Source organism: Nicotiana sylvestris, chromosome 7 (genome assembly GCF_000393655.2).
Source record: "Nicotiana sylvestris chromosome 7, ASM39365v2, whole genome shotgun sequence".
In the NCBI taxonomy this organism is placed as follows: domain Eukaryota; kingdom Viridiplantae; phylum Streptophyta; class Magnoliopsida; order Solanales; family Solanaceae; genus Nicotiana; species Nicotiana sylvestris.
The window spans coordinates 149,693,004-149,715,354 of NC_091063.1; the positions used below are offsets into that span (position 1 = coordinate 149,693,004).

General features: G+C 38.3%; 2 protein-coding genes across 2 annotated transcripts; one reads left to right on the top strand and one right to left on the bottom strand.

Annotated features, from left to right (window-relative positions):
- The first annotated feature begins 8,496 nt into the window (after positions 1–8,496).
- On the top strand, positions 8,497–10,718 carry LOC104216274 (probable WRKY transcription factor 49). The gene is made up of 3 exons (XM_009766297.2): positions 8,497–8,916; positions 9,263–9,427; positions 10,157–10,718. The coding sequence occupies exons 1-3, from the start codon at positions 8,654–8,656 to the stop codon at positions 10,590–10,592; spliced, it is 864 nt and encodes a 287-aa protein (XP_009764599.1). The 5' UTR covers positions 8,497–8,653; the 3' UTR covers positions 10,593–10,718.
- A 1,159-nt stretch (positions 10,719–11,877) lies between these two features.
- LOC138873941 (uncharacterized) lies at positions 11,878–17,374 on the bottom strand. The gene is made up of 4 exons (XM_070152433.1): positions 17,067–17,374; positions 16,848–16,980; positions 16,265–16,334; positions 11,878–12,023 (listed from the first exon to the last, which is right to left on the bottom strand). Exons 1-4 carry the CDS (start codon positions 17,372–17,374, stop codon positions 11,878–11,880), a joined length of 657 nt encoding a protein of 218 aa, XP_070008534.1.
- Positions 17,375–22,351: the final 4,977 nt, after the last annotated feature.

Here is a 22,351-nt window from a genome sequence, read left to right on the forward strand (position 1 = left end):
AACAAAATATTTTCGTTTTTTAAAAACTGAAATTTTTAAAAAAAAAACTGGAAAAAATGAAAATAGTCAGGTTGTGGGTTTTTTTAAAAAACGGGTCGGTTAAAAAAAAGAAATTGGTCGTTTTAATCTGGTGTTGCCACGTGTCACTCCATCCAATATAGGGGTATTTTGTTTCAAAGTATGACAGTAGGGGTATAGATAACTTAATAGTATGACGGTAGGGATATAGATAGCCCAATAGTATAACGAGGGATATAGGTAAACAATATTTGAAAGTAGAGGGGTATATTTAACCCTTTGTCGTTCATTAAATACTACTAATATTAGCCAAATATTATCAATATTAGCCAATTAGCTATTTGTATCGAAAACAAGGTCAAGTTTTTGCTTTCTTTTGAGTATGTGTTATTAAAATAGATTGAGCACTTCTTAAGGAGTTTGAATCTCAGTTTTGGAATGACTTGGTGGGGTTTTTAGGCGGTTTGAATAGGAAATTCGAAGTAGAAGATGAAAAAAATAATGTGTATCACTCTATGTATTATTTGTGTATCACATATATATATCATATTTTGTATCAAATGTGTATCACATGTACATCCATGTATACCTTTGTGTGCGTGTGATACATGTTTGATATATGTGTCGCCGAAAAAATTTCCGAACTCGATTTTAACTACGAATTTTAATATCAAATCAGTTGAATCACGTCCAATCGTCCTCAAAATTTGTATATTGACTCATCTATATGTTTTCAATTGAACAGGGTTCTTTTTTGCTTAGTAGATATTTTGAATTTTTTATATATATTTTTGGTATATATCATTCTAGCCCCCAAGTAATTCAATATTTTCTCTTTCTTTGTTTTTTCCCACAATTTAACTAGATGAAAATTAAGTTTGTTGCGCAATCAATTCTTTGATGGGTCAATACACTAAGCAACACAAGGCAAAATCACCGACCCTTCGAACGTGATTTGTTCCATATAGTGACCAAGGTTTAAAGTAATGGCCAAAAAAGGAGTTGACTTTTGTGAAAAACTCCAACCAAGATTTGGTCACGGGCTACTTGGAATTTTGCAATAGAAAGATGACACCAAAATTTTGTCATTTGTTTTAACAGCTCCACCTTTCATGTTCAGTCAACCCATATTTTGTCCCTCCTCAAAAATACACACAAACAAGTCACTATCCAAATAACCACCCCCACATTAGGGCTTCCAAGAATTATCATTTTGGGGACTCTCAAAACAAAGTCAACTCAATATAGGAACAAAATTTTACCTGACTTTAAAGCAAACCACTAATTCTTGGATCCATTTGGGGTTGACCCATACACATAAAAGTTTGATTAAATCTTGATTTGATTGTTTTGAGCTCTTGTCAAAGAAGTCAGTCATTTTGTTGGTATAGTATATTATGATTTGTTAACATCAACCTAACCACGTTAAGCTTATAAAAGAAATGCCTTATAAAGAGATTTATTTTAATACTTTTTTTAAATGATAGTAGTGATTGGGCTAGCTTCCGCATATTACCTTGATTATTCTATTGAGTATCTGCTTTCTTCTATCAATATAAGTATGCGATTTGAATATGAGACATCATAGTTCGCCTCCCACTTTATTTACCATTAGATCACACTCTTAGGATGCTGATTAATTAGATTTCTTTTATTGTTATGTTAAGACCATGCATAACGATTAAAATGTTAAGCTTGATCAATGCATTAGGAGTACGTTATTATTGACTATATACAACCCAGGCTATACATACTTGAAGTATAGAGACATGCATCGTTGTGATTGAGCACTAATCAAGCCACCACTCTTGACCTCATGTAAATTTGGTTAGGGTGGAAGAAAAATCATGACTTGTGGAATCTTATCTATACATATCTTTCGGTACGCTGTATTTGTACAATGGATTAGGTTAAAGTTAGATATGGGCTAAATTAAAAATCTATATTTATTTATTTACTTTTATTCCTTCATATTAAGTCTTAAAACCGCAAATCTTCTTTTTCTCATTGGTAGGTTGAAATGGAAGGGAGTGTAGAGGTCTTTAAGTGAGAAATACATAGAGCCTTGGAGTTTTCGACTCAACCTAGGTTAGGGGGCGTTAGACCGTAGCTTGCTGCTGAAAAATGTTACTAGGCTAGCGCGGCTCACTTCGCTCTTTAAGCTCCGCCCATGGAGCTAGACCAGTGAGTTATTACGCTTTCTTCAAAGGATGGCTGCTTCTAAGCTTACTTCCTGGTTGTCATCGCTCGATCACTTCTTTTTCCACCTGTGGGGCCTCCCCTTCATGTCTACGTGAGGACTGAAGAACGAGTAAATCTTGTTTTATGGTTTATGCCCATTGCCGATTATGCAGTCAATTTTCCCCCATTGCTATAGGAGCTTCGCCCTCTTGACTTGATATGTCAAGAAAACTACAACCGATAGTGGATCACCTTTTGCTTAAAAAGCTTTGGAGAAACTATAAAATTATTCGTGTGTGACTTATAGGTAGGGATGTACAAAGGAAACCGACAAACCGCAACAAACCGATAATCCGAATCAAATCGAGAAAAAAATTCTGACAATAGTTCAGTTTGATTTGGTTTGGTGTTAGAAAAAAAAACCCGTGGTTTTAACTAAAAAAAGTCAAAGCGAAACCAAACCAACCCGACATTACATGTATACAAGTTTTAATATTATGTTATACATAAAAATAATTGTAATGTAATTTATAAATATTTTAAAACTTTTTCATAGTTCTCTCTTTTAGTATATTATTTCAAGCTTGTACTTAGAACTTTTGAATGATAAAATATGTTTTATAGCCCATAAAAGTTAGTAACTCAAATAAAACCCAAAGTGAAATCAAATTAATACTAATGCTAACAAAAAAAATTCAATCAATACTAGGAATGACAATAGTATTGGATATTTATTTTTTTAGTTTTGCATTGAGTTAGATAGTGAAAATGCATAACTTACTTTTAATATTATTTAGTCAAGTAATTAATACTTAGTACTTATTAGTCGTACTTATTTTAGCATGACTTAATACTTTTAGATTATGTTTATTTTTATTATGAGTTATTAATTGGCAATATTTTATTTATGCAATTTGTTGAGTATTTTAGTATAATCATGACTCATCTCACATTATTTTGTATTATTTTATTGGGTATCATCTTATATAGTTTTATCATACTAGGACCTAAGAAATATTAGAGCACAAATTATATATTTTATGCTATGAAGATTTTGCCAGAAAAACCTCGAAGAACCCAACTTTTGTTGGTTTGGTTTATCGATTTGAAAATCCGAGACAATTGATTTGGTTTGGTAATTGAAAAATACGAACTAACCCGACCTGTGTACACCCCTACTTATAGGTCATGGGTTGGAACAGTGGAAGCAACCACTAATACTTGCATAATAGGGTAAGCTATCTATATTATACCTATAGGGGTGCGACCCTTCCCAAGCCCTGCGTGAATACGGAATACTTTGTGCATGAGGCTGTCTTTTTTTATTACATAGAGAGAAAACAAGAGAGAGAGATAGCTATAATTAGGAAATTAAAACATTTGTGAGTGTGTCAAGGAACAAAGATATGTCCAAGTGTTCATCAATAGTTGGTTGATTCACAACAATCTTTTGGTAACCAAAGATATGGATTATATTCTAACCAAAGATTAAAATAAAAATTAATTAACTTTGACCCCTCCACTTCAGATTATATTGGAAATCAAAAGGTTAAACGAATGGAATTGCAAACGTACGCGTATGCATGCAATGTCCCTTATTTGTGATAACATTTTCTTTTTCCCTTCATAAAATACGATTAAACCTGTTTTATGCTGTTTCTAGAATATCCCAATGCATGAAAAAGGGGAAAATAAAGACTAGCTATCTACATATTGGCTGCTTTTATAGATCTTGAGTAGTCATTTCTATTTAGCTGTTCTCCATTTCATGTTTAACTTTGTAAGAGAATAAATGAAGTGATATATTCAGTAAAAATTCACATTCACAATTTTTATTATTGAACTTGATCTTTTGTGCTGGTCTGTTTAATTCTTGATACCTTCCTTTATCTCTCTTTAACTTTAATGCCCAATTAGAGTCGGATGCAATATATTGGCATCCAGTTGCCCTGATTATCATTAAATTTGATAACATAAAAGGAAAAAGAAATAAAAGGGATTATTATGTGAATAAGAACAAGGTAAAGGATAAGTGGCAGTTCCTATACATCTAATACATACACATGCCCAAAATGCGAGTTAATTTCATGGATGGTCGTCCAAGTTATAGAAATAACTCACTAAATTCACTTGTGTTTTATTTAGGACAATAAAATCATTCAACTTTAGTTTTGTCGCTTAGAAAGTAACTCTAGTTGAAAGTCTGCAACGGCCTATTTCTGTCACGACCCGGATTTCGTTCTCGGAGTCGTAATGACGCCTACTAATATGAGCTAGGCAAGTCGACTGTTTGAACCAATTACCTTTTTACCCCTTTTATATTCTTTAAAATTATAAAGCAATAATGTGTAGACAGCGGAATTTACAATAAGCGGAAGAAAAGCAATAAATTATCTGAATATGTATCTAATACAACTGTTTGAGCATCGACTACACAGCACTGGTGTCACAGTTTCACAGACGATCTAAGAATACTACATACAAAGTCTAAAAGATAAAAGATACACTTATTCTGAAATAAGTAAAGGAAACAGGATAAAGGAAAGATAGGAGGTGACGCCAAGGCCCGCAGACGTTTGCAGGACTACCTCGGGTCGCCTGTGTGGACTGAAGACAACACCCTCACTACGGTCCAAGCGCTCCGATATCAGTATCTACACACAGTGCAGAGTGTAGTATCAGCACAACCGACCCCATGTGCTGGTAAGTGCCTAGTCTAACCTCGGCGAAGTGGTGACGAGGCTAGGACCAGACTACCAAATAAACCTGAGCAGTTAAATCATATATAACGGAAATAGAAGCAGATAATTACAATAAAAATTGGGCGGGGGAAACATGTTGCGGGGAGTAACAGGTAACAACAGAACGACAATAGAGAAACATAAGGAATGCCATAAATCAATTACCAGCAAAAATAAGGAAATAGAAGAAATAGGCACACACGTAATATCATAGCAGGCGTGCAACAAGATCCCATTTCATATATTACCGTTGCAGGCGTGCAATCCGCTCCCATTTCACATATTACCGTTGCAGGCGTGCAACCCGCTCCCAATTCACATATTACCGTTGCAGGCGTGCAACCCGCTCCCATTTCTTATATTACCGTTGCAGGCGTGCAACTTGCTCCCATTTCTTGTCAACACCAATAAAAAAAGGGTCCCGACAAGGGATCAATAATATCAAACAAACATCCCGACAAGGGAATAATAATATAACAATAACATCCTGGCACGGGAACAATAATGATAATAACATGTGAAGCGCAATAAACCACAACAGAGTCATAACAATTACAATACAAGACTCACGGGCATGCTTGAAAATCGACGTATAGATATTAGTCACCATGTCTATACGTCGTACTCCACAATTAACACGTAGTAAATAAGACAAGATTCCTTATCCCCCAAGCTAAGGTTAGATCAAACACTTACCTCGATGCCACGAACACAACTCAAGCCTCAACTATCGCTTTACCTCTTGATTCCACCACTAACTCACTCGTATCTAGCCACAAGTTACTTAATAATATTAATAAGTGCTAAATGAAACATTTCTAATGTATGGAAATAAGTTTTCTAAAGTTTTTTCCAAAAAGTCAAAAATACCATCGGGCCCACATGGTCAAAACTCGAGGTTCGAACTAAAACCCGATTACCCATTCTCCCAGGAACTCAAATATATAATTTGTTTTGAAATCGTACCTCAAATCGAGGTCCAAATCTCCAGTAACTGGGGGGGGGGGGGGCATCACATTTGCGATGGAAGACTCGCATTTGCGACCCAGCCCTCGCATTTGCGAACTCACAATGCGAAGCCTGCAATAGAACAGCTGAAACCTGCAATTTTTCCAAGTCCAATTCTACTCCGTGGCCTATCCAAAACTCACCCAAGCCCTCGGGGTTCCAAATCAAACATGCCCACCAACCTAAAAACATCATACGGACTCGCTCATGCATTCAAATCACTAAAATAATATCAACAACTGTGAATTTAGTATCAAAATCATGAAATTTCTTAAGAACTTCAAATTTTTCAATTTTCTCAAATACGATCCGATTCACGTTATTTCAAGTCTGTTTCTTACCAAATTTCACAGACTTATCTTAAATCACATATAAGACCTGTACCGGGTTCCGGAACCAAAATACGGGCCTGATACCATCAAACCTTAAACACATTTCACTTTAAAAAACTCATAAATATTCCAGAAAATAATTTTCTTTAAAAATTTATTTTTCGGGCTTGGGACCTCGGAATTCGATTCCGGACATACCGCCAAGTCCCATATTTTCCTACGGACCCTCCGGGACCGTCCCATTATGGGTTCGGGTCCGTTTACCCAAAATATCGACCGAAGTCAACTTAAATTCATTTTAAAGCCGAAATTCATCATTTTTCACAGTTTTTCATATATTGGCTTTCCGGTTACGCACTCGGACTGCGCATGCAAATCAAGGTGAAAACAGAAAGAGGTTTTTATGGCCTCGAAATGCATGCAGAAATTATTTTTTAAATGGCATCACAATTTCTCTTGCCAAATTACTAAATGGCAGCCATATCATATTAAAATTTATTTTTCAATCACAAAACCCATTTATTCTTACCCGAAGCAAAGCAAGGTTTCTATGAAATATATGAAACCGATTAAGTAGGCGTTTTGACATGAACATTGTAATTTTTGAAAAAAGTAGTATTTGGTTAAGTTGAAAAATAGTATTTGGAAATTGAAATTGTGTTTGGACCTGTATTTCTGTTGAAAAAATATTGCAGTTTTGTGACTGGGAAAAAAAAGTTTTTTTTTGAAAAAATGGAAATTTTTCAAAAACTTGCAAAATTTCATGAACAAACACATTTTTGAAGAAGAAATTTGTAAAAAAGAAAAAATATTTATGGACAAATGGGGCCTAAAACTTGTTCAAACTTTGTTTTTATAATTACTCTGAGGGCTTTTAAAGCGAGTGTATTACACTTGTTGTGCCATGCTAGTTGTATGTGTTCAATAGGTATAGTGTAGTTTTAGTTCACGTGTCCAATAGATACCCCTTTTAATTCAAGTGTCTCAATGAAAAAACTAAGCAAGTTTAAGGGGTTGCATATACATTCAACATAGAAAATAATAGCTGGCATAAAATAGTCCAGTCCCGGAAAATACACAAAAAAGGAAACTAAAAGTGATTATTTTGATTTTTGAGACAGAAAAAGCGATTTGAATCAAATTACGAAAATGTGCAAGTCATTCCTTATTCCTCCTGCTTTTGAATAAAGAAATTGAACCTCTGCTTTATATTCTAGAGCAGCACTAGCTAGAAGCTTGTATTTCTGCTATTATTGGAATTCCATTATGGAGTACTCTAACCTCAATTATTGTCATATAAGTTAATCTAACATCACTACTTATACTTGATATTCAACTGCCCATGAGAACCTTTCCTAAAATAGATAAAGGAATATTAAGACCAAAATATTATTCCAATTAAGTATTGCAATAGCATCTTTTCAAATCCTTCTTTAGTGGTTGACTCTTGTTCACATATACACCAAACACAAGTCATGGTTCAGGTGGCCTACGTCCACTTTTATTCAAAGCAGGACAAATATACAAGATAAAATGATTAGAAGATTTAGCAAATTAGTTTGAAGTGAGTCCTGACGTAACCGATAAAGTTGTTGTTATGTCACATGTGATCAAGTGGTCACGGGTTCTAACCGTGGAAAGAGTCTCTTGCAGAAATGCAGGGTAAAACTGCATACAATGAACTCCTATGGTCCGGCCTCTCTCGTACGTAGCGGGAGCTTAGTGCATCGGACTAAGAGGAGAAAAAGCAGTTCAGTATCTTCAATAAAAATTGTGACAGCTCAAGTGTATTTTTTTAAAAAATAAAAATATGATAATACTGTGGTAATTTTTATGACCAAAGAGAATAGAAGTGGCTAAGTTTTTCTTCTAGGAAAAAGAGAAAAAGAAAAAATAGAATACCAAAAAAAAAATAGAATATTTATTAATTTGGAAGTAAGGTCAAGTTAATTTGAAATAACCTTGTGCTTAGAATGTACATATATCCTTATTATATTATACATTGGAATTGAAAATATTCCCAGGTATTGTAAGAATGACACATATAAAGAAAGTGTATAAGAAAAAAAATATATATAACACACAGATTCTGCATACCTTATCTCTTTAAATTATATATATATATATATATATATATATATATATATATATATATATAAAGCACATCAACTACCAATAATAGCTTTATAACTTAGTAGTAGTAGAGCTATAACTGAATAAATCAAACACAAACAAAAATCAAGAACTTCCCCTTCATCTGCTCCACTCTCCTTCACCTTTTTCTCAATTTCTTAAAACCCCTTTTGCTACCAAGTTAAATCATAGCTAAGTACCAATATATCTAAAAGCTAGCTAGTGTACACTAGTAGTGAAATGGCAACGGAGGAATTAGAGGAACTTAAAAATTCATGGACTTATCATGATGAGTTGATAAAAGAACTTCTTGATAATGAATCACCATTCTTTTTAGCACCTCAAGATTCAAATTCAACCAGTTGCCCCTCTTCAACCGACAACTCAGTAGTAACAAAGAGCTTCATTTCTGCAGTTTCCTCAGGGCCAAACATGGATGATATAGAGAGTCGTTTGTCAGTGACAAGCTATGGAAATCCATCTCATGATGTTTCATATGTCAGGTCTGAATTTTCTTACGATGTTTTTCCGACGAATTAATAAGTTATATGTACTGACAGTATAAAGAATAATATATTGCATACTTTATTTAATTTTAAACGTTAATTGGTAAGCTAACTTGGTATAGCATGTTTTTGTGCATAAAGATAGTACTTGTTATAACATGTTAAATTAATTATACTGATAGCATGAAAAACTTTCCAGTGTCAATCTATAGAGACTTATATGCTTTTTTGACTACTTAACGTCCATGTGCTCGAATCTCCAGTTTATTAATTCCAGTTAATTAAAGCAAATGTTGGTTTTTGTTTCTTTGTAATGAGCATGAATTTTGTTCATATGCTGCAGAACCTTTGGGTTGGAGAGAGGATTGAACTTGATGATGAGTAAGCAGGAGACTAATGAGACTAAATATACTTTGAGAATAAAGACTTGTGGTAATGCAATGGCTGATGATGGTTATAAGTGGAGAAAATACGGCCAGAAATCCATTAAGAATAGCCCATATCCCAGGTATATACTCATGCATTTTTGCCTCATTTTCTTGCTGTTAGAAAAAGAGTTTTGTTTCTATTGCTTTCCATAGAATGTCAGTCCAAGCCTTTGCATATGCCATTAGCAAATAGGTAGAATTTTAATATTTAAGTGATATAATCGATAAGTATGACAAAGATTGAAGTATAAAGGTCTAACAACATTTATTTATTTATTCAAACATTACTTTACTATTAATCTTTTCTTAAACAAAAAAATACATAACAACAACATTAACAAGCCTAGCCCAATCTCACAAGTGAGGTGTGAGGAGAATAGTGTTTAATAGACATCGGCTCTAGAAAAGATGAGAAAACAACAATAGCAACAAGCAGGATAGTAAAAAACCAAAGCGAAAGAAACATCAAGTAAAGGGCAGCCCAATGCACTAAGCTCCCTCTATGCACGAGGTTTGAGGAAGGGCCGGACCACAAGAGTCTATTGTATGCAGTCTTACCCTATATTTTTGCAAGAGGTTATTTCCACGGCTCGAAAGAAACATCAAATAGTAATAAAAATTTACGAATAAGAAAATACAGGACTACCCTGATACTACTAGTACTGAAAAGAAAAGCGCACAACTATCTATTAATCCTCTACATAAAAATACTATAAATCGAAGTTTTTATACTTATAAACTATTTGAAAAAAGAATAACCAAAAATTATCAGAATTGCTTATTGATGTTATTGAATTGTTTTTAAACAGGAGCTACTACAAATGCACAAATCCAAGGTGTGGGGCGAAAAAGCAAGTGGAGCGGTCCAGCGATGAACCGGACACTTTGGTAATCACTTACGAAGGCTTTCACCTCCATTTCGCTTACCCATTTCTCACGCTCGATCCAACTCAATTTCTTGAGCAGCCCAATAAAAAGCCCAAATTGACCAATTCAAAAGCCCATAACGAAGAATCTGAAAATGCAAGCGAAGTTGATGAAAGCCCAAAATGTGTTAATCTAAGCCCAGTTATAGACTTTGAACAGAAATTGGGCTTTGGTGGAATGGGCTCACAAGGATTACTTGAAGATATGGTTCCATTAATGGTTAGAAATCCATCTATGAAGCCCACAAGCTCTTATTCTTCATCGTGCTCATATTCGTCTCCACCAACTTCGCCTTCATTTTCTTGGTCAAATAATTAGTTATTTTAGCAAATATTGTATGTATAATAGACTATATATTGTTGTAGGAAAATTATTATAAGGGGATTTTAGCAAAATAAATTGTGGGTCAAACGTTGTAAAGTTTGTTAGATCTGTAACAAGGAAGAGCAAAAAACGCATTTTGATGAAATGAAAATCTTCCCTAGTGGAAAATGATCATATTTTTGTTTCATAAAGGAAAACTTGTGAGGGTTTTTGCTCTTTATTCTATTATTTAATACTTTATTTTCTTACTGTTATCCCCTGAGTAAATTTTACAATATTATCATGCCCAAGGGAAAACAAATTAATGCCCCTTTAATTTGTATAGTGGAATAAGTTGTACTATCATGATGCAAAATATATTTGTTTTATTACCTCGTATTCTCAAACTTGATACTGTTATGTAAGGTCCAACTTAAAGCACTCCCGAACAGTGCCAAATCCAAGATTTAAGATCGTGTGTGATCACTTTCTTTAAATATAAAGGTGCTATCAATCACATTGTATAAGTGCAAATTATTCCAACGAGGCAATAAAAAAAATTAATGAGAAAAATGATTACTATTATCATTACCAAAAATGACTTCTAGCCACAAGTCACAATAATAATGTTATAATTATAAATAAAAAAAGGACTTCTAGTCATAATGCACTACTGTACTCGACGACTTTTCATATGTTGAAAACGATGAATAATAGCATCATTGCTAACACTTGCAAATATCTTACGCTCTACATAGCAAACTAAACAACTATTTAAAATTCATCACCGATGTTGGTACAAAGTTCATTTTTTATATAGTCCATGGATGAGAAAGCTCGTCCTACAGAAGTTGTAGTAACAGGAAGAATGAGAGTCAACTTAATAAGCAAATAAACAAGCGGCCAAGTTTGGTGCAGATCAGACTTAACCTTTAGACACTAGTTCCCTTCATGCCAAAGAACCTCTTGCTAACACCACAAGCATAAACTAAAAACTATCAAGTCGACAATGGAGATCTCGAAGCTTGTTGCTATCAAACTCATTCGAATATATTCAGCCAACCTCATTATCCCGTTCTTATCAAAGTTACCAAATGAATTAACTGTATTTAAACTAGTCATATTGAGGAGTAAGTTAGTACTCATAGCATCAAAGCAACATTTAAGCTCTTGATGATGCAAATCTATAACAACATCAAAAATTTTAACACGCAAATGATGAAAATATGTAACATCAAGAGCTCTACGCTTCGATTTCCTAGAAAAATGAGCGTCCGTCTTTGGAATCATTATATCATGTTTATAACATAAAGGAGAGGCAACTTTCCATTAAAGATTCAAATATACTATTCCTCATTGTTTGCAATTGTTGCATTGTAAGAGCAATGAGTCCCATAACATTGACAATATCTTGATCCATCCTTTTTAATGCACAGCTCAACTCATCTGCCATTATTAGAACTTTTAACATCAAGTGCAACATAAAAGCAAAATCAAATTCCTTGATCTTACCCATAAGAATCTTAGCAACAATTTTATCGGTATAGTTTGGACACTCACGTGCAGTAAATTCAAGCACATGAATAATTGATGGAAATAGGACAATAAGATTATCCAATAATTTATAATGAGAACCTCAACTAGTATCACTTGGTCGTTGAAACCCACATTCTTGATTTAATCCTCGTTTAATATGCACTTCACCTGATTTGAGCAACTCCTCTAACTTTTTCAGCTTGATGTTCTTGAAGCAAATCCCTGCGCTAAAAAGATGCTCCATCAATATTTAAGGCATTAGAAACTATACAAAAAGTTTCATCTACATCTGAATATTTCTTTGCAAGAGCCATAGTGTTAATTGTATTTGGTGAGCAAAACAGTGAATGCAATATGCTGGTGGAGTCTCATTCAAAATCAAAGTCTTAACACCATTTAGCTCTCCCTGCATGTTAGTAGCCCCATCATAACCTTGCCCACGTATTTGTGTTGGACTTAATGAGTGATAAGAAAGAAAAGAGCAGATTGCCTTTTTCAATGACATAGCCAATATATTACTAAAATGAACAATACCAACAAATCTCTCTATTACTTTGCCTTCTTTGTTAATGTATCTCAAAACAAGTATCATTTGCTCCTAGTGTGATATATCTTTTGATTTATCAACTAGTATCCCAAAAAAATGCTTATCCATATCTTCAATGATAACTTTGATTGTTTCTTTAGCAGAAGCATCACCAATATCTTTTTAAATATTTGGAGAACACATCATTTCATTTCTTGGAACAATTTTTAATATAATGCTTTCGACATCCCAATCAATATCTCCATACCATTGCAAATGCTCAAGAAAGATACCTCTATTTGTAGAAGATTGACTCTCATCATCCCACGAAATGATTGTAACAACCCGGCCGGTCGTTTTGAGAGATGTAGCCCCGTTCTCCCATTTATTGCTCATTTAATGCTTTATAGTGGCATATACCTATCCAAAAATAGGCGTGTAAATTGGTCCCACATCATGTGAGGAGAACCTGCTGGTCTGCCAAGAAGATAAGATTGCCACTACCTATGGGCCTTGCCCTCTAAGCTGAAAAGTAGTGAAATCCACCCCATGGGACTCCAATATCCTCATGTTATGTAGTTTGTCCCTACACCAATCAACGAAGTCCTGGGGATCCTCATGTTTCTCACCTTCAAAGACATGAGGGTGTATCCAAGTCCATCTATCCAATAGCTTCTATGGCTCGCTGGCCGCAACTGGTCTAGGCTCAGGTACCGCTGCTGCAATTGGTTGGGCATCGCCCATGAGTAGTGCACCAGGGGTCTGTAATATGACAGCTGCATGTCCCGAAGCCTGAGAGGTAGGAGTCTGTGCTCCCCCTCCCACCTGGGATGTGGCTGGGTCTGTTGAAAATAAACTAGCCTGGGTCATGGAATCCATGAACTGTAGCATATGACCCATGACCTCCTAAAAGTCCGGTGCTGACATAAAATCGACCAGGGCTGGCTTTGCTGCGGGCACCTCGCCTTGCTCCTCAATAATGGGATCCTTCATTGGATCCGCTGATGGTGCAACCGGGGTAACTCTGGGATGTCCTCGTCCCTACCTCGGGCTGGTGCTCTCCCTCGGCCTCTAGCAATAGGGGTGGCAGCCCCTCTCGGGTCTGGAACGTCTGTCGTGCATGTTCTAACCATATGTGAGGGAATAAGAGAAGAAACTTAGTACACCATCAACTGCACGATAGGAGACGAATAGAAAGTAGTTTCCTAACACACTATAGCCTCTCGAAGATAAGTACGGACGTCTCCGCACCGATCTGCAAGACTCTATTATGCATGCACATAACTTGTGCAAACTATGTGAACATAATGCTCTGATACCATGTTGTCACGATCCAATTTTATTATAGGTCGTGATGGTGCCCAGCATCCCCGCTAGGCCAGCTAACAGTGAACTAACCCCGTGATTTCTCTTTTTAATAAATTTCCAAGTAATTAAACTCCCTTAATTTAAAATATTTAAGAAATAACAAATTTAAAATAAATAAAACGAAAGCAACCGAATGCAATCATAACCATAGAAAATGGACCAAAACCACAAGTCTACTAGCGTGTGTGCCAAGACCTGGTGTCACAAAAGTATGAGCTACTAGTAGAATATACAAAAGATTATTACTCTATTGTCTGAAATAAAATAGATAGAACAATAACAAAAGAAAGACTCCTGCTACTGCAGAACGACTGGGAAGGCAGCTCATCATATAGTCTTGTAAGAGGGATCAAGTGTGCGCGCCAGACTGATATCCAGATGCACCTGCCTCAGATCCTACACATCAAGTGCAGAAGTGTAGTATGAGTACATAAACAATATGTACCTAATAAGTATCCAGTCTAACCTCGAAGAAGTAGTGATGAGGGGTCAACTTTGACACTTACGATGGGCCAACATTAAGATGTCAAAATAATAACTAAGTATGGATGACATAAATATGGAAGAAAGCTCAATAACAGGAAGGATATTTACACTTTTTCTTCCGCTAAGAGTATATCTCGAGTTTATTTTCCATCATTTAACAATTTATGTCTCAAGTCAATGAACAATATCAATTATAATTGGTTCCATAGATTTATCATGCGCAAGTTATGCTGAGGTCGTACGACCCGATCCAACATAATAATATTTAAATTGTGCACTACCGAGGGTCGAACGACACGAACCATAGATGCATCTATCTACTATCGAGGCGTTCGGCCCGCTCCACAAATAGAAAATACTTTAAAGAAACACAAATTCTCAATAACAGTCAAGTGTCCCATTCACAACTTCAAGTAGTGAAATTTAACCTTTTACAATTCTTTTATTAATTTTCAATATGACTTAGGCAATTAAGTTAACAAGTACAAACATTTCAAGTATAGCATGATATGAGTCCTAGACTACCCAGACAGTAGCATAATTAGTAGCTACGTACGGATTCTCGTCACCTCGTGCGTACGTAGCCCCCATAAATAGGAACACACATTAATTAATTCACATATGGGATTAATTCCCTCTTACAATGTTAGAAAAGAGACTTACCCGCTTCAAAGCCTACTTTTTGGTCCAAGATTCTGCTCAAACCCTCAATTCGATGCCAAACGACTCGAAACTAGTCAAATATTATATAAAATAATCAATACATATTCAAAAATTCATATTCTAACTATCAAAGTGATTTCCGAAGCCTATTTGAAGAATCCCTAAAATTCCCCCTCGGGTCGTCATGCCCGGATTCCGGAAATTTTCGAAGAAAGTTGTTACCCATAACCTCATGAACTCAAATATATGATTTTTACTAAGTTTCATAACAAATTTCGTGGTTAAATCCTATTTTTATCAAAACCCTAGGTTTTCACCTAAAACCGTGATTTTTCAGTAATTTACATGTTATAATCTACCCATAACCTATATATTTAACTCATAATTGGTAGAAATTACTTATCTCAAAGTGTTAGACAAAATCCCCTCTTTGAGAGCTCCAAGAATCACCCAACAATGGAACAAAATGAGCCAAAAATGACTAAGTCCCGCATCAAATGAAGGGTCTGCCTTTTGCGATTTTCGAATATACGGAGGTTTGGGCATTTCTGCGGCTCAGCATATGCGAAAAAATTATCACAGATGCTAGCCTTTCCCAAATGGCCCATTCCTGCTTCTGTGCCTAGCTAGCCGCTTCTACGGCTTACCCAATGCAACTGCGACCCTCCCCCACTCCTGCGAAAATCTCCTTCGCACCTGCGCCTTCGCAGGTGCGGCCTGGCTTGCGCTTCTGCAATGGCTAGGCAGCCCCTTCTGGGCTGATTCTGCGGTCAAGTGCTCGCTTCTGCGAGCTCGCACCTGCAGCTGTCTAAGCGCATGTGCGATTACACCAGAAGCTTGAAGCTTCAGCTGCTACTCCAAGTCTAAACTTGGTCCGAGCCTCGTCCGATTGACACCCGGGGTCCCCGGGCCCCACTTGAACATATCAACATGTTTAAAATCATAAAACAGACTCGCTCGAACTCTCGGAATGCCCAAAACAACATCAAAACTAAGAGTCACACCCCCAAACCAATTGAATCAAAATTTGAACTTTAAATTCTTCAATTTACTCCTAATGCGCCGAAACGTACTTAAACTATTCGGAATGACACCAAATTTTGTGTACAAGTCTTAAATGACATGACAGAACTATTCTCAGTCTTGATATCCCATTCGGACCTCGATATAACCAAAACCTAATCCAAACCAAATTTAAAGAACTTCAAAACCTTCAAAGAACCAACTTTCACTATTAGGCACCGAAACGCTCCCGGGTCATCCAAAACCCGATCCGAACATATGCCCAAGTCCGAAATCATCATACAAACTTGTTGGAACCTTCAAATCCCGATTCCTAGGTCGTTTACTCAAAATATTGACCGAAGTCAAACTTAGCCTTTTAAGGCCAACTTAAGGAACCAAGTGTTCCGATTCCAACCCGAACTCTTCCAAATTCCGAACTAACCATCCTCGTAAGTCATAAAATAGTAAAAGCACATATGGGGAGTCTTATTTAGGGGATCGAGGTTCTAGAAAGCAAAATAACCGGTCGGGTCATTACATTCTCCACCTCTTAAACAAATGTTCATCCTTGAACGGGTTTAGAATCATACCTGGAGTGCTAAAAAGGTGTGGATATCTGCTCCGCATGTCCTCCTCAAACTGCCAGGTCGCCTCCTCGACTGGTTGGCCCCTCTACTGGACCTTACCGCAGAAATCCTCTTGGATCTCAACTGGCGAACCTGCCTATCAATAATGGCAACTGGCTCCTCCTCATAACCTAGGCTTTCATCTAACTGAATTGTGCTGAAGTCTAACATATGTGGCAAGTCGGCATGATACCTATGGAGCATAGACACGTGGAAGACTGGATGAACTCCCGATAGACTGGAAGGCAAAGCAAGCTCATAAGCATCCTCCCAACTCACCTCAGCATCTCAAATAAGCCTATAAACCTTGGGCTCAACTTGCCCTTCTTCCCGAATCTCATAATCCCCTTCATCGGCGAGACTTTCAGGAGAACCTTCTCATTCACCATAAATGATAAAGCATACGCCTTCTGATCCACGTAACTCTTCTGTTTGGACTGTGCTGTGTGAAGTCGCTCCTGAATCAACTTTACCTTTTCTAAGGCATCCTTCACCAAATCAGTACCAAATAACTTAGCTTGGCCTGACTCAAACCACCCGATGGGAGAACGATATCGCGGACCATATAAAGTCTCAAATGGAGCCATCTCAATGTTGGACTAATAACTGTCGTTGTAAGAAAACTCTGCCAAAGGTAAGAATCGTTCTCACTGCCCTCCAAAGTCAATCACACATGCTTTGAGTATGTCCTCCAAGATCTGAATTGTCCGCTCTGACTACCCGTTGGTCTGTGGATGAAATGCTTTGCTGAGCTCTACACGGGTCCCCAACTCACTCTATACTGCTCTCCATAAATGCGAAGTAAACTGAGGGCCTCTATCTAATATGATGAAAATGGGCACACCATGCAACAAAACTATCTCCTGAATATAAATCTGGGCCAACCTATCTGAAGTATACGTAGTCACAACTAGAATAAAGTATGCCGACTTGGTCAGCCTGTCGACAATGACCCAAACAACATCAAACTTCCGCAAGGTCCGCAGCAACCCAACTACGAAGTCCATAGTAATGCGCTCCCATTTCCACTCCGGTATAGTCATCTGTTGGAGTAGGCCACCTGGCCTATGGTGCTCATACTTAACCTGCTGGCAATTTAGGCATCTAGCTACATACTCAACTATGTCTTTCTTCATCCGCCGCCACCAATAATGCTACCTCGGGTCGCGATACATCTTCGTAGCACCTAGATGGATGGAATATCGAGAACTATGTGCCTCCACTAGAATCCTCTCCCTCAAGCCATCGACATTAGGAACACATAGACGACCCTGGAGTCGCAGAACACCATCCTCGCCAATAGAAACCTCCTTGTAGTACCGTCTCTTTGAGAACTATCAGGTGCAAATCATCAAACTATCGAGCCTTGATCTGCTCCAATAGCGAAGACTGGGCAACGATGCATGCAAGGACTCGACTGGGCTTTGAAATATCCAACCTTACAAGTCTGTTAGCCAAGGACTGAATGTCCAAAGCTAGTGGCCTCTCCTCTGTTGAAATGAATGCCAAGATACCCATACTCTCCGCCTTTCTGCTCAAGCCATCTGCGACTACATTCGCATTGCTCGGATGATAAAGAATGGTGATATCATAATCCTTTAATAACTTAAGCCATATACGCCACCTCAAATTGAGATCCATTTGCTTGAACAAATGCTGTAAGCTGCGATGATCCGTGTAAACCTCACAGGACACTCCATAAAGATAATTCCTCCAAATCTTAAGAGCATGAACAATCGCGACCAACTTCAAATTGTGCACAAGATAATTCTTTTCATGGAGCTTCAACTGACATGAAGCATATCAATAACTCGCCTCTCCTACATTAATACATAACCCAAACCAATCCGTGAAACATCACACTACATAGTATACATCCCCAAACCGGAAGGCAATACTAAAACTGATGTTGTAGTCAAAGCTATCTTGAGCTTCTAGAAACTCGCCTCACAATCATCGGACCAATGCGGAGCACCCTTCAAGGGTCATTCTAGTCAAAGGTGCTGCAATAGATGAGAATCCCTCCACAAACCGGTGATAATAACCTACTAACCCCAAGAAACTCCTGATCTCAGTCGCCGTTGTAGGACGAGGCCAACTCTAAACTGCCTCAATCTTCTTAGGATCCACCTTAATACCCTCGCCTGATGTAACATGCCCCAAGAATGTTGCAGAATCTAGCCACAATTCACACTTGGAGAACTTAGCATATAGCTTATGTTCCCGTAAGGTCTGAAGCACCACTCTCAAATGCTGCTCGTGCTCCTCCATGCTACGCGAGTAGATCAAAATGTCATCAATGAAGACAATGACAAAAAAATCAATGTAAGCTCTGAACACCCTATTCATCAAATCCATAAACAACGCTGGGGCATTAGTCAAGCCGAAGAACATCACTAGAAACTCATAATGGCCATGTCTAGTACGAAAAGCATTGTTCGGAACATCCGAGTCCCGAATCTTCAACTGATGGTACCCCGATCTCAATTCGATATTAGAGAACACCCTATTATCCTGTAACTGGTCAAACAAATCATCAATACACGACAACGGGTGCTTGTTCTTAATGGCAACTTTTTTCAACTGGCGGTAATCAATGCACATCCGCATAGTCCCATCTTTCTTCTTCACAAATAAAACTGGTGCACCCCAAAGTGATACACTTGGCCTGACTAACCCTTTTTCTAGCAACTCCTCAAGCTGCTCCTTCAACTCTTTTGGAGCCATACGGTATGGTGGGATAGATATAGGCTGGGTATCTGGAGCCAAGTCAATACAAAAATCGATATTACGATCTGGTGGCATGCCTGGAAGGTCAGAAGGAAACACATCTGAGAACTCCGGACTACTGGCACTGAATCGATCATTGGAGTCTCTCGCGATAGTATCCCGAACATAAGATAGATAAGCCAAACAACCCTTCTCGACCATATGTCGAGCCTTGTAGAAAAGAGATAACCCGACTAGATGTACTGATAGATGAACCCTTCCACTCCAATCTAGGCAACTCTAGCATCGCTAAGGTAATAGTCTTGGCATGGCAATCAAGGATGGCGTGATATGGGGATAGCCAGTCCATGCCCAGGATGACCTCAAAGTCGGTCATATCAAGCAACAGAAGGTTCGCTCTAGTCTCGTATCCATAGAATGTGACCACTCAGGATCGATATATCCAATCCACAACAATAGAATTGCTTATAGGAGTGGACACATAAACAGGAGTATCCAAGGACTAACAAGAAATATCCAAGAAATGAGCAAACAGAGATGACACATATGAATAGGTAGCTGGAGCACCGACTGGATGGTCTCCTCCTGACTGAACAGTAGCTGGCTAACCTCCACCTGTATGGCCTCCACCTCTAGGACGACCCCTACCCACCTATCCTCCGCCTCTAGGCAGCTGGACAGCTGGTGCTGTAATCATGGGTTGCTGGCCCTATTGCACTAACTTGCCCCGTAGCCTAGGGCAGAATCTTTGCACATGACTGAAATCTCCATACTCGAAACAACCTCTAGCTACGGTGATCTGCTGGCCTGAATACCCACTGGAAGAACCCTGAATAGTTGGTTGGTGGTATGAACTCTCTGGTATGGCACTGAAGTAGGAACTGGAAGAACCCTAATGGCTTGAGTACCCACTGGAAGAACCCTGAATAGCCAGTGGGCGGTAAGAACTCTCTGGAATGGCACTAAAATAGAGTCTCGCCAAAGCACCCCGAGCAGGTGGCAGTGCTGGATATGTGGGCCTTCTAGGCTGACCCCTCCTAAACTGACCTCGACCCCGAGCCAGGGCACCTCTAAACTCCCCAAAATAACAGAACCTCTTGTCCCGATGCATCTGCTCTTTACCCCTCTAAAGCTATCCCTCAATCCTCCGAGCAATATCCACTACTAGCTGATACGAAGTCCACATCTCAACCTCCCAGGCCATAGTAGCCTGAATACCTGAGTACAACCCCACAACAAACCTCTGCACTTGCTCCTCCTTAGTAGAAAGTATCATAAGTGCATGGTGAGACAACTCAGAGAATCTCGCCTCATAATCGGTCACTGACATCTGACCCTACTAGAGCTGCTCGAACTGGAACCGCAACTCTTCCCTCTGAGAGGGTGGAATATACCTACCCAAGAATAGGCATGTAAACTGGTCCCAAGTCATGAGAGGAGAACCTGCTAGCCTGCCGAGAAGATAAGACTACCACCACCTACGAGCCCTGCCCTCTAGCTGGAAAGTAGTAAAATCTACCCCATGGAACTCCAATATCCTCATGTTGTGTAGTCTGTCCTTGCACCGATCAATGAAGTCCTGGGTATCCTCACGTTGCTCACCTCCGAAGACAGTAGGGTGTAACCTAGTCCATCAATCCAATAGCTTTTATAGCTCACTGGCCACAGCTGGTCTAGGCTTAGGTATCGCTGCTACAACTAGTTGGGCACCGCCCACAAGTAGTGCACTCGGGGTCTGATATACGACAACTGCATGTCCCGGAGCTTGAGAGGTAGAGGTCTGTGCTCCCTCTCCTACCTGGGATGTGGCTGGGTCTGTTGGAAATAAACCAGGGTGGGTCAGAGAATCCATTAACCGTAGCATACGACCTACGACCTCCTAAAAGCCCGGTGCTGGCATAAAATTGATTGGGGATGACTTTGCTGCAGGCACAACGCCCTGCTCCTCAATAATGGGATCCTCCACTCGATCCGCTGGTGGTGAAACTAGGCAACTCTGGGACGTCCTCGACCCTTATCTCAGGCTGGTGCTCTCCCTCGGCCTCTAGCAATAGGGGTAACTACCCCTCCCAAATCTGGAATGTCTATCATGTGCGTTCTTACCATCTGTGAGAGAATAAGAGAAGAAACTTAGTACACCATCAACTGCACGATAAAAGAAGAATAGAGAGTAGTTTCCTAACACCCTATAGCCTCTTGAAAATAAGTACGGACTTCTCTATACCGATCCGTAAGACTCTATTAGGCCTGCCTATAACTTGTGAGACCTATGTGAACCTAGTGCTTTGATACCATGTTGTCATGACTCAACTCTATTATAGGTTGTAATGGCACCCAGCACAGCCGCTAGGCAAGCCAACAGTGAACTGACCACGCGATTTCTCTTTTTAATAAATTTTCAAGTAATTAAACTTCCTTAATTTAAAAGATTTAACAAATAACAGATTTAAAATAAATAAAACCAAAGCAATCAAGTGCAATCATAACCATAGAAAATGGACCAAAACCACAAGTCTACTAGCATATGTGCCAAAACCTGGTGTCACAAGAGTATGGGCTACTAGTGGAATATACAAAAGATTACTACTCTGCTGTCTAAAATAAAATAGACAGAACAATAACAAAAGAAAGACTCCGACTGCTGCAGAACGACTCGGGACGCAGTTCATCGTGTAGTTTCGTAATAGGGATTAAGTGTGCGCGCCAGACTGATATCCAGATGCACCTGCCTCAGATCCTGCACATCAAGTGCAGAAGTGTAGCATGATTACATAAACAACATGTACCCAGTAAGTATGCAGTCTAACCTCGAAGAAGTAGTAACAAGGGGTCGA